The sequence below is a fragment of the Piliocolobus tephrosceles genome, chromosome 14 (genome assembly GCF_002776525.5).
Source record: "Piliocolobus tephrosceles isolate RC106 chromosome 14, ASM277652v3, whole genome shotgun sequence".
NCBI classification, from domain to species: Eukaryota; Metazoa; Chordata; class Mammalia; order Primates; family Cercopithecidae; genus Piliocolobus; species Piliocolobus tephrosceles.
Window position 1 is genome coordinate 44,418,321 of NC_045447.1, and position 13,367 is coordinate 44,431,687.

General features: G+C 43.7%; 1 protein-coding gene across 1 annotated transcript; it reads left to right on the forward strand.

The window, feature by feature from the left end:
- The first annotated feature begins 7,550 nt into the window (after positions 1–7,550).
- Positions 7,551–8,500, forward strand: LOC111535065 (olfactory receptor 2S2). The gene is given in 2 exon segments (XM_023201503.1): positions 7,551–7,932; positions 7,935–8,500. Coding segments are annotated over 2 exon segments (948 nt in total).
- The last annotated feature ends 4,867 nt before the right edge of the window (positions 8,501–13,367 follow it).

Consider the following 13,367-nt stretch of genomic DNA (forward strand, 5'->3'; position numbering starts at 1 on the left):
TTTATTTATTTATTTATTTATTTATTTATTTATTTATTTATTTATTTTAAGACAGAGTCTCACTCTGTTGCCCAGGTTGGAGTGCAGTGGCGCAATCTCAGCTCACTGCAGCCTCCACCTCCTGGGTTCAAGCGATTCTCCTGACTCAGCCACCGGAGTAGCTGGCATTACAGGCACATGCCACCATGACTGGCTAATTTTTAGTAGATGGGGTTTCACCATGTTGGCCAGGCTTGTCTCGAACCCCTAACATCAAGCGATCCACCCGCCATGGCCTCCCAAACTGTTGGGATTACAGGTGTGAGCCACCGCCCTCAGCTCTATCCCAATTTTTAAATCACAGAAAGAAATGCTGGTTGTATAGTTTATGTAGAAGAACAAAAGGACTAACAACAGCTAAGACATATATGAAGAAGTATTGGGTGGAGATGAAGGGATGTACCCTACGAGAAATGAACACATACTATAAAGCAATCAATGAGGGCAGTGTAGTGATGACACAGGAATAGACAAGTAAACCAACTGAAACAATTAGAAACGCCACACACAGATCCATTCCTATTAGGAGACCTGATGCATGGCAGAGATGATATTGCAGATCGGTGGAGAAAGGATGGGTTGTAAATTCAATTAGGAAAATCAGGAATGTGTATGTATACCAGGAGAAATGTACAAAATATTCATAGCAGCATTCACTGGGAAGCAACCCAATTATTCATCAAAGTAGAATGTATACATAAGCTGTGCTGCATTCATTTAATGGATTTTAACAATATAAATTAGCAAAGTTAACTACGCTCATAAACATAGACGAATCTCACAAACATAATAATATTGAGTGAAGAGACAAGTCAAAAACAATACCTACAACTGATACCATTTATCCAGAGTTTAGAAAGAGGCAAGCCTAAATTATACTGTTTAAGGATGCATACATAGATGACAAAATTTAATGAAAGCAAGGAAATGGTTATAACTAAAATCAGGAGTGTAGTTATCTCTGGAAGGAGGGAAAGAGGACTAGGATCAGAAAGGGATACACAGGGAGCCTCAAAGGTACTGACAATGTTCTGTCTCTTAAATTAGGTGGTAATTGCTAATATTCTCTAGATTAAAAATATGTTTTATATACTCATATTAATGTGTGTATGTGTGCTATATTTCACATTTTAAATTATTACAAATACCAAAAGTTTCAAGTACCAAGTTTTAGATACTATAATGCCATATAACTTCTCACCTACCAGATTGGCTAAGACCAAAAAGCCTCAAAGGCCAACATACTATGTTGGCAGAGTGTGGAAAAACAGACATGCTCACTCACTGATGAGAGCAACGTGTGAATTTGACAATCTCTATCAAAATTACAACTGAACATAAAACAGATATATTTTCACCACATGTGCTAAATTATGACTATGCGATGGTATTTGTTGTAGCATTGATTGTAATAGCCCAAGGTTGGAAAATCAATGACCATCAGTGGCTGGGTGCAGTGGCTCAGCCTGTAATACCAGCTCTTTGGGAGGCCAAGGCAGGTGGGTCACTTGAGGTCAGGGGTTCAAGACCAGCCTGGCCAACATGGTGAAACTCCACCTCTACTAAAAAATACAAAAAATTAGCCATGCATGGTGGCACATTCCTGTAATCCCAGCTACTTGGGAGGCTGAGGTGGGAGAATCGCTGGAACCCAGGAGGCGGCAGTTGCAGTGAGCCAAGATTGCACCACTGTACTCCAGCCTGGGTGACAGAGTGAGACTCTGTCAAAAATAAAATAAAATAAAATTAGCTGGCGTGGGGGTGTACATCGGTAATCTTGTTGACTGAGGCGCGAGAAACGCTTGAACCCAGGAGGCAGAGGTTGCTGTGAGCCAAGATCTGTACTCCAGCCTGGGTGACAGACCAAGACTCCATCTAAAACAAACAAAAAAAAAGACCACCAGTAGCCAACTGGCTAACTAAAGGGTGGCACACCCATCCTTTAACATATACAATGGAGTATATGTAGCCATTTAAAAGAATGGGGCAGCAATTTTTTTTTTCAGGAAAACTCTTCAATGTATATTTTTAAATAAGAAAAGGAAGATAGTAAAACAAAGTATATTTCTGCTTAGTTTGTCTCAAAAATATTTATTAGTATAGAATATCCCTAGGGAAAAAAGTCACACAAGAAATTGCTAATATTGCTTGCCACAAGACAGAATGGGTAATTGGAGAGTGAGGCTTAATTTTTAATATATACACTTCTGTATCTTAATTTTGTTCCAAGTCAAGTAATACCTACTAATAATGACAGTCGTGGTGATGATGATGATGACTACAAGTGATGAAAAATAGAATCAGGTGTATCCAGACTGAAATCCCAGCTCTGCTACTCAGGAGTGATCATTGGTAAATTGCTTAACTTTTTGAAGGCTGTCCCTCAAATGAAAACATCGGGGATAATACGAATCTTCTGGGCCGACCGAAAGTAGGCGCTCAACACACATGCGTCACATGCATACCATATATGTACGGTGTTTGTCGTGTGCCCGGCACATGGTGACGCTCCATAGATGGAGCTTGCGCTGCTGTTGCTGCCGTTGGAAGGCATCTGTCTTGTCAACCATTCTGGATCTCTAGGACTTCAACTTGGGGACAAGGTGCTCTTCCCTGAAGCGAGCACCGTCTTTGCTCCTCTGACACCTGAGGGAAAGCTCATGGGGGAGTCAGCATTTTTGAGGTCTCCTCTCCATGTCCTGTAGTCTGGGCCCCTGTCACCACCTCTAATTGGGATGGGGTGTGGTCCCTGGAGCTCCCAGGTATGCATTGACCTGTGCCCTGTGCACATGTGGCACTCCAAACTTTAAATTACCTGTGGGATTAGCAGGGCCCTGGAGTAACTAAGGTGTCAGGGGCCCCTTGGAGTCCACGGTGCGGCTCGAGAATTCCTTCGGCTGCTGGGGAAAACCAACCTTCGGGATTTCTGGGCCTCAGGCCAGGATGCCAGATCCTCTTCATGAAGAGTCTGGAGCTGGGACACCAGCACAGCTGAAAGGAATGAAGTGAGAGACACACCACCAGAGGCTAAAGTCCCCACACGATTTAGAGGAAAAAGAAGAAAGAGGGTCTCCCAGGTAAGGCCGGGGAGTGTCGGGGGTCTTTCTCTGGCACAGTGTCTGGCGGGGGGCTCAGGGAGGAACTGAGAATTGCGTGTGGGATCAGAAGACTCAGAAGCGGCCATCGCACAGGAAGCAGACGGGGAGTGCTGGGCTGGGGCCGTGGCAGAGATAGGGCCATGCCTCTTGCAGGACGTTTCCCTCAGATGCGCTTTCCTCCTCGCCCGCCTCTGCTCCCAGAAACCTCCCAGCTGCCACTGGTCCTAAACAGCTGCTGCTGGCGCAGAGAGGAGCTGCTGGGCTCCCAGTGCCCTCCAGGGACCCCATGAACAAAGTCCCCTCCCTGTCCTTGCTGCTCTGTCCCCACACAAGCCCCAAGGGAGGCTGGCAGGGCTTCCATCCCACTCCACAGGTGAGGAAGGGAGGCTCAGAGGAAAAGTGGACTCCCTCAGGGTCAGGGGGCGAGAGGCAGGTAGGCTGGCACCCAGCCCTGTCTCTAAGCCCACTCTGCGGCTAGCGTTCTCCGTTTCTCTCACCCTCCTCTGAGAAATGCTGAGATTTTTTCTGAATACAAAATAACTCGTACCATGGTATTCAGAGAAAATTTGGGAAGTACTGAAGAGACACTGAGGAATGCCCTGTCCCCTGTGGATTTTGCTATCTTTTCTTTCCAGTAACTTTTTTTTTTTTTTTTTGAGATGGAGTCTCTCTCTGTCACCCAGGCTGGAGTGCAAAGGCGCGATCTCCGCTCACTGCGACCTCCGCCTCCCGGGTTCAAATGATTCTCCCACCTCAGCCTCCCAAGTAGCTGGGAATACAGGCACCCGCCACCATGCCCTGCTAACTTTTTTTTGTATTTTTAGTAGAGACAGGGTTTCACCATGTTAACCAGGCTGCTCTTGAAATCCAGACATCAAGTGATCCGCCTGCCTCGGCCTCCCAAAGTGCTGGGATTACAAGCGTGAACCACTGCGCCCGGCCTCCAGTCACTTTCTATCCACATGACTGTTTGCCTAATTGAGATCATAATAGCGTGTGCAAGTTTGACCTTGTCCTTTTAATTTGTCATTATGCTATAGTAATATTAGCATGGAGAAAATTACCAATAGGACTATAAGGTCTGTCTAATATTCCATTATGTGAAAAGCATGATTTACTTAAGCATTTATTGGTGGAGAGCTGTATTGTTTCCTATTTTCATTCACAAACACTGCTGTGATAAATACCTTTATTGAGAGATCTTGGCCTCCAAGCTCACTGATTCTTTAAAACATTTCCTCACTGATTCTTTAAAACATTTCCTTGAGGGAGAATGGCTGAGGTGAAGGGTAGGCAGGTTTTTTGAATTTTTCCTTTTTCTAGGCAAATTCCCCTCCAGAAAGGCTGCCTGACAGTGCATGGGGCTCTTTCTACAGCACCACATTGCTTCCTGCTTCTCATCTGCCTGCTGGCTCCAGAACAGGTAGAGACAAGACCATGAGCCAAGCCAGGTCCCTGGGACAAACCGAGGCTCCATGCCTGCAGGAAGGGGCCACCAAGCCCAAAGCTTCCCCTCTTCCCGTTGCTCTCCCTGGCTGCCTCCCACCTCCCCGCTTCTCTCCTTCCTCTTATGGGGCTGCAGGTACCAGACCTCTTTGTTTGCTTTCATTCTGAATCCCTTCCAAAACCTGGCATAGCTCGACTAACTGTTGAATGTTTCTTGATGCACAACCAGGAATTCAGATCTCCCCGTCACACAGACACACACAGACACACGCACACACACGCACACACCTCACATTCATCAGTGTGGGCAGCCACCTTCACCAAGGACTGCTCCCGGCTTGCAGAGGTCAGCGCTGGAGAGTCCATGACAACCCTCAGAGCTGGGATGCCCTGGGAAGCAATTATTCAGCCTTCTCATGGAGCACATGGGGAAACTGAGGCCTAGGGAGGTGAAGAGACTTGCTCCAGCTTGAGAGAATATCCATCACCCAGGCAGGGGTAGTTCTACTAGCTCTGATCTCAGAGTGCAGAGTCTTCCCAGCTCTACAGTTCATTTCAATTAAATGAGTGTACTCAGCAATTTTTCATGACAGACAGAGGCTTCCACGGAGGCAGCTGTCAAGGAGACCAAATCCCACGCATCATTCATGCCCACAGGATGTTATTCATGGATAGAAACTTCCGTGTGCATAGATTTATCTTGTGGGAATGGGCAGTGTGGCTTCTCTAACAGAAATCATTTTCCTTGGCCTCTGCAACCACAGCATCTGCTTGAATCTGGTTTGTGGCACTGAATGTAATGTTTGCTTTTCTTCATTTTCTGGAGTGGGTGACAGGTGCACTAGGAGGAACAGGAGATAAGCTGGGGTGGAAGTTCAGGGTGGGGCACTCAGAGGGTGTTGGCTTGCACTGAGCAACCAGGAACACCCTCCTGTGCTGTGTGAAGGAATGGGAAGAGGGGAATTGGATTGCACAGGAAATACCTTGAGACCCATGGTGGTGTAATGGGGAAAGCTTCTCCTGGGTTAGACCAATGGTTCCCTCCTGGGTACAATTTTGCACTGCCCCCCCCCCCCCCCCCCCCCCCCCCCCCCCCCCCCCCCCCCCCCCCCACCATCTTTCCCCTGGAAGCCTGTGGCAGCATCTGGAAACATTTGGTTGTTACAACTCAGGGTAGAAGATGTTATTGGCAACTGATCAGTGGAGGCCAGAGACTCTGCTAAACATCCTACAATGCACAGGACAGCCCTCACACCAAAGGATTATCCAGCACAAAATGTCAATCGTAAAGAGTCTGAGAAACTCTGAGTTCCATTTAGGATGGGAGCTGCACTGCCTGACAACACATCTGACATAAATCCTCCCCCATGACTGAAGAGAGAGAGAGTGTTGGACAGACAGTGAGACTGGCCAGAGAATACACAGAGCTAACTGAGATCAGAACAGTGTGTACAGGTTTGACTTTGTCCTTTTAACTTATCATTATGCTATAGTAATATTAGCACAGAGAAAATTATAAATAGGACTATAAGGTCTGTCTGATATTGGAGGGACAGAATCTTTTGCAAAGCTGTGCACCAAAAGAGAAAAGCAGCTGTTTCTTGAAAGAAATCAGGACAAGGGCTTGGGATCCAACTCCAGCTCTGCCATTCAACACCAAGGAGCAAATTTATCTTCTGAGCTCCAGTTACTTCACCTGTAAAACCTGAATGATAATATCTTCTCCATGAGCTGTTTCAAGGAATATGGCACAGGGTAGATTCTCACTAATGTTAATATTAACCACTCATCTTCCATCATCCACCCACTCTTATACACACTCATAGAGCCACTGTCATTAAGAAGGAGCTATCAAAATATTATATATGAGTACTTTGAATTTAGAATCAGGGAAATTGCAAGTAAAAGACTAGACATCCTCTACACAAAGGCATATAGGTCTTCCTAAAAGCCAACTGCTTGCATAGAACTCAAGAATGGAGTCAGAGAGTCAGAAGATAACACAAGAATAAAATGCAAACATAAAAGAACAAAGAAAAAACGTTCTTAGTCATTCACGGTTAGGAATTTCACAAGCATCCTAATGAGATGGGATCAGAAGTTAATGCCATGTACTCTACTATCGGTAACTGTAGTTAGAGTGTGGTTGTTAATATTACATTAACTAATTCGTAAGCTGCACAGTGTTGTGAGTTCAGTCACTCCAACAAATCCATTTGTTGGCTTCATAAATTTCCCAGCTATAGGACCTTCCCATGTGTAGAAATAAATCCATATTTCAAATAGGCAGATCTATTCTGTCAATGCTCAAGCCTGTGTCACTAGACTGAAGAAGTAATCCTCTTTATGGTTGAGTATTAACTAGGCTTGTTTCTATGTGAATACAGTTGAACAATTTTGAGCAATTTCCTCCCATGTGTAATCAAAGTTCAAAGAAACTTAATCACGTTCTAGGTCCAAGAATTGCATCTTCTTGGGAATTTTCCTCTCTGAGAATCTAAGAAAGCCCAGATCAAATGAAATTGTTGTGGATTTACATTAAAGAGAAATAATTCATAGCATTTCCTAGCACTTAATCATAATGCAAAGGAAAAACCTGCCTTGGGCCAGGGATATGCTCTTCTGGGTTCAAGTCTTGTCTCTGTCACCAATTTGCTCAGAAGATTTGGACAGGTCACTTCTCCTCCCTAGGCCTCTATTACCTTTGTGGACACCGAGAGGGTGTGGCAACATCAGAAAAATCCCTCAGGCACAACCGGACATTTGAGGCCCTCACCCACTGCCTGTCCAGCTCTGACCTTCTATCTCCTAAGATACCCCCTACTGTCTCTTTTCATCATTTTTCTCTTGCACAGGTATGTTCTTCTATTATGCAGTGGAACTTGACCACCTATTAGATGCCTAGGACTCTTTCCAAAAAGCCCGATGTGCTGCTCAGTGCTTTGCTGATGGCAGAGGGGATATCACATGGAAAAAGCCAACGAGACCTCCCCTGTGATGGGGTTCATTCTCCTGGGGCTCTCTGCCCACCCAGAGTTGGAAAAGACATTCTTCATGCTCATCCTGCTGATGTACCTGGTGATCCTGCTGGGCAACGGGGTCCTCATCCTGGTGACCATCCTTGACTCCCGCCTGCACACACTCATGTACTTCTTCCCGAGGAACCTTTCCTTCCTGGACATCTGCTTCACTACCTCCTCAGTCCCACTGGTCCTGGACAGCTTTTTGACTCCCCAGGAAACCATCTCCTTCTCAGCCTGTGCTGTGCAGATGGCACTCTCCTTTGCCATGGCAGGAACAGAGTGCTTGCTCCTGAGCGTGATGGCGTTTGATCACTATGTGGCCGTCTTAGGTACCCCGTGATCATGAGCAAGGCTGCCTATGTGCCCATGGCTGCCAGCTCCTGGGCTATTGGTGGTGCTGCTTCCGTGGTACACACATCCTTGGCAATTCAGCTGCCCTTCTGTGGGAACAACGTCATCAACCACTTCACCTGTGAGATTCTGGCTGTTCTCAAGTTGGCCTGTGCTGACATTTCCATCAATGTGATCAGCATGGAGGTGACAAATGTGATCTTCCTGGGAGTCCCGGTTCTGTTCATCTCTTTCTCCTATGTCTTCATCATCACCACCATCCTGAGGATCCCCTCAGCTAAGCAAAGGAGAAAGGCCTTCTCCACCTGCTCTGCCCACCTCACTGTGGTGATCGTCTTCTACGGGACCTTATTCTTCATGTATGGAAAGCCCAAGTCTAAGGACTCCATGGGAGCAGACAAAGAGGATCTTTCAGACAAACTCATCCCTCTTTTCTATGGGGTGGTGACCCCCATGCTCAACCCCATCATCTACAGCCTGAGGAACAAGGATGTGAAGGCCGCTGTGAGGAGCCTGCTGAGACCAAAAGGCTTCATTCAGTGATGGTGGAGGGGTCCTCTGTGATTGTCACCCACATGGAAGTAAGGAATCACAATCACATCAGCTGCCATTCAAAAGCCAAGTCATGTGGCATATAATGGTCTCTCACCCTAAGTCCATTTGCAGGAAATGTTAAACTTTTCAGATGATATCTCCTGAGTTTTAGTTCTGTGTCTGACAGCTTCAGCAGACACCAGACTCAATAAATAATCAACTGTGATGAAGGCACTCTGAACACATGGTAAAACCACACAAGAGAGCAGCCACGAAAGCATGATGCATGGCCCTTAGAGTGTCTCAGCTCTAGATTTAGAACAGGGACGTGAGAAAGTTCTCACAGCAACTTACCAGCCCTACTGGATTCATCAGGGAAATCAGAGGAATAAGGAGGGAGCGGAAATTTCCATTGAGGCTTTAGTTTATACACTCAGTTTGCCTGAATAGCTAAGAAAAGATAAGTTCTTCACTTAGAGAGCTTTTGGTTGTGAATAATCTATTTTAATGACTGGATATCTTTTTAACTATGAGAAAATTTAGGCTATTTTTTCTTGATGCACTCCAGATCATTAAACACCACCCAGTAAATTAAATAAACTTCGAGGAGTAATGAGTTCAAATTTGACATTCTTACAGAATTTCACAACAGGAAAGCTTGTATTCTGATAGATGCCAAATCATGTTCTAGAAAAAAGATGATGATAAATAGATAGATATAGATAGAAGTAGACAGATGGTGGCTATACATGTTTGAAGACTTTGGGTCTAATTTTTTTTTTTTTTTTAGACAGAGTCTTGCTGTGTCGCTCAGACTAGAGTACAGCAGTGCAATCTCGGCTCGCTGCAACCTCTGCCTCCCAGGTTCAAGCAAGTCTTGTCCCTCAGCTTCCTGAGTAGCTGGGACTACAGGCATACACCACCCTGCCTGGCTAATTCTTGTATTTTTAGTAGAGACAGGGTTTCACCATTTTGGCCAGGCTGGTCTCAAACTGCTGGCCTCAAGTGATCTGTCCGACTCAGCCTCCCAAAGTGCTGGGATTACAAGCGTGAGCCACGGTGTCCTAGTCTATGGGGCTAAATTTTCATAGGTTTCTTTGTTCCAAGACTTCTCAGAGCTTTTATTATGCAAAGGTCCACTGTGAATGTTCAACAGGGTATAAAGTTGTAGCATTTCCTGAGCCTCCAAAATTCAGCACAATAAAAATTGGGAAGCAGAGTCTTGCTCTGTCACCCAGGCTGGAGTGCAATGGTATGATCTCGGCTCACTGCAACCTCCACCTCCCAGGTTCAAGCTATTCTCCCACCTCAGCCTCCCAAGTAGCTGGGATTACAGGCACCCGCCATCATTCCCAGCTAATTTCTGTATTTTTGTAGAGGTGGGGTTTCACCATGTTGGACAGGCTGGTCTTGAACTCCTGACCAAGTCCAAGGTGAACTCCTGACCAGTCAGAGGTGATCTGCCCACCTCAGCCTCCCAAAGTGCTGGGATTACAGGCGTGAGCCACCGCACCCGGCCAGTATTTTTTTTACCTGAGGGTTTGGACAAATTCCTTAACCTCTTTTGCCTATCTATTCATAGACACAGAAGACAGACAGGAGGTTCAGAAATTGCTGTGGATGAAAAGCAGCAGTTTTATGGCAAGTTGTATCAAAGTCTGAGAATATCGAAAGACTTATTTAAAAGGAAACTTTAGAAAGTAAATCCGATTTTAAGAATAGTTCTTGGAATATTTTTGCTTCAAGTGATATATTTAAGTTTTCTTATATTTGTTAAGAATGAATTGGATCACTCGAGCTCAGGAGTTCAAGACCAACCTGCGCAACATAGTGAGACCTTATCTCTATTTTTAAAAAAAACATTGAATTGCATAAGATAAGGATGTATATTTTGCTAATAAAATTTCACTGTATTGTGTTAGTCTAAGGTTCTGATTTCTACTTGCCCTGGAAGAGAAACAATCTTGCTACTGCAGATACACAGAGTGACATCTAGTGGCCACGCAAGCCAACTTCAGACATTTACAAGCCGGACAGTGTTTTTAGAAGCAGCTGTACAGGTCTCTTTCTTCATCCCTAACTGCATAGTTCATAGTTTCTCTCCAATATCCCTGACCCCACTCATCCAGCATCTGCTTGGATACCTCCAGTGATACAGAATTAACACTTCCAGGTTCTAGCTATTTCATTCAGCCCTACTAGCAAATTATTCCTTGAATTGTGTTAACATTAACATCTGTCTCCGATAGCATCTTCCAGTCCTAATTCAGCTTCATGCCTTTACATGAAATACACCTTATCTCTTCTTTCTTCTGATATATAAAGATTGATCTCCTGGTTCCTGGGTCTTTTTCCCTCAAGCATAAACAGCCCCCATACTTCCACCTGTGCCAAAATCACCCAGTTTACCCAACTGACAGGTACTAAATTGTGTCCGCAGTATCATCTGTTTAATTCCAGTGTGATATTTCTGAAAATACCTTGGGAGTAATAATGATGGTGCTAAGCTAACTCTGTTTCACCAGGGCAGTGGAAATCTGTCTGGCAGAGAGAGATGCTTGAACAAGTCTGTCTTCTTGTGAGGCTGTCCTCTACTCACTTTCTCTTCCTTGAGGAATGGCAGTCATATCCACTTATATTACAGATTACATTATTATAGTGTAACTGTTGAGTCAGAAATTACATCGCTTCCTCTAGGAACAGTGGCACCTTTCACTCCCACTCTCTTTTGGGTGTCAAGGGGAGACAAAACTATTATATTATTATACTTAATCATACAGACAAATGTATTATTTTAAAAATCACAGTTCTGGGTTAATGGGTGCTTTAGGCTTTTGTTCTAGTGACAAATCCGCTATGAAATCTTTAAGTTAAAACTCCAAATATAAAGTATATCTACTTTGGCTGAAATGGAGGTGGGGAGCAGAACAGATGTGGGGGGCAGGGGAGGGAGTTGGGCTCCCTCTGCTCAGCCCAGCCTTCATCCCCATCCCCAGGGTCCCCAGTCCACAGGCACCACCAAACACTAATCTGATCCAAACCACTGGTGCCAAGAAAAGTAGACATTTTGTAAGGATATTTTGTTCCACTCCCAGAAAGAAATGTGAAAATTTTGGGGGAAAATTTATATTCTAAGAAAAAATAGATTACCCAATTAACCATTAAAAAGATAGACAACTTAAAATACCAATTACCTAAGAAGTTGACAACTTGTCAGTTACCACCTTAAGATGTTCTGGGCCACCTGTCTCCACAGATGAGTGATAACAAACATTCAAGGAACAAAAGGTTTTCAATACTGTTTAAACAATTCCAGAGAATAAAGTGAGAAAGATATCTTCCAAATTGCTTTAACCAAGCGAGCATAACATTGATACTATATCATTAAAAACATAACAAGGAAGTACAGGAAAGGAAAATACCACCTTTTCCTTTCCTATCTCACCTATTTACATATGTAAATATGTAAAATAGAATTCAGCAGCACATAGAAAGAATACTAAACCATAGCCTAATAGACTTATTTTTTAAAACAAAGCTGGAATAATTTAAGGATATTTATTGGTATAATTCACTACGTTTATAGGTTAAAAGCGGAAAAATGATCATCTCAATAGATCCTCAAAATTATTTGAAAAAGTTGAAAATCAATTTCTTAGTTTTAAATTCCTTCTAATAAAATAGGAATGGATGTGTTCTTTAATAAAATTAAATTTATGTCTCTAATGAAAAGTATGTGTCATGCCTAATGATGAACTGAATCAAATCTGTTACACTTTAACACTTTTCTGGATATACCAACCATTGAATTAGAGAGCAGAGATAAATACATAAAAGGTGAAACTAGAAGAAAGGTAAGGAATAATATTATTATTGTTACCTGATGCACTCATAATTTTATACCTGGACAAAACAGTAAAACCAATCAAAAGGTAATTTTGCAAAACAGTAGGAGAATTCAAGATGAAAGCTGCATGCAAAATTAATATGCAAAACTCCAGGTTCTAGAGGGGAAAGGGGGGAAAGGGAAGGGTGAAAGAGGGAGAGGAGAGAGAGGGGAAGAGAAAAAAGACAGAGGAAGAGAGAGAGAAGGAGAAAGAGAGGGGAGGAGATTTGGGGGAAGAAAAAGGAGGAGAGAGAGGGAGAGACAAGGAAAGAGGAAGAGAGGGCAAGGGAGAGAGAAGGAGAGAGACAGAGAAACCGGTTGTCTTGGACTCTTGAGTCTTCGACAGCAGTCATCACCTTCCTCCCTACCAGCTAAACAGGGCCTTTTCTCATCTTCTAGCTTGAGGCAAAATCTGCCTTTTTCTCCACAGTGATGTCATAAGAAAAGATCGCAGTCGCATAACTTGTCCCCTTTCTAGCAATAAGAACCTGCATATTTCTTTCAGGGGAAAGATATGGAAGAATTTTTATACAGACTATGCAGCAAGATTTTGAAATAGAGATTTCAAGTGGTTTATCATAGACGGTATCTAGAACACAATCCTATAGGGATTTCATGGATCATTATCAATTCTCTCTCCATCACTAATCAAATTAAACTGTGCTGTTGAGAGAAGGGGTGTATGGGTTATGCCACAGTATTTAGACAAAAGAAAATAAACAGGCACAAATTTATACTATTCCAAGTAATTCAGTTGGAATGGGAAGAAATGGAAAAGAAATGAAACAGGAGCTCAAGGTTGGTTGATAACACTGATTGTTCTTGGTATAACTGAGATGGAGCAGGGACTCTTCCTAGGGACTTGCGGGCACCAAAGCATAGAAATAAAGTAAAATCTTGAGTTCCTTTGAAGGAAATTCCAGGGACCTAGCTAGCCTTAAGAAGTGAATGAGCAACTCGATAAGCTAGAAGGTAATAGTAGCTTAAAAC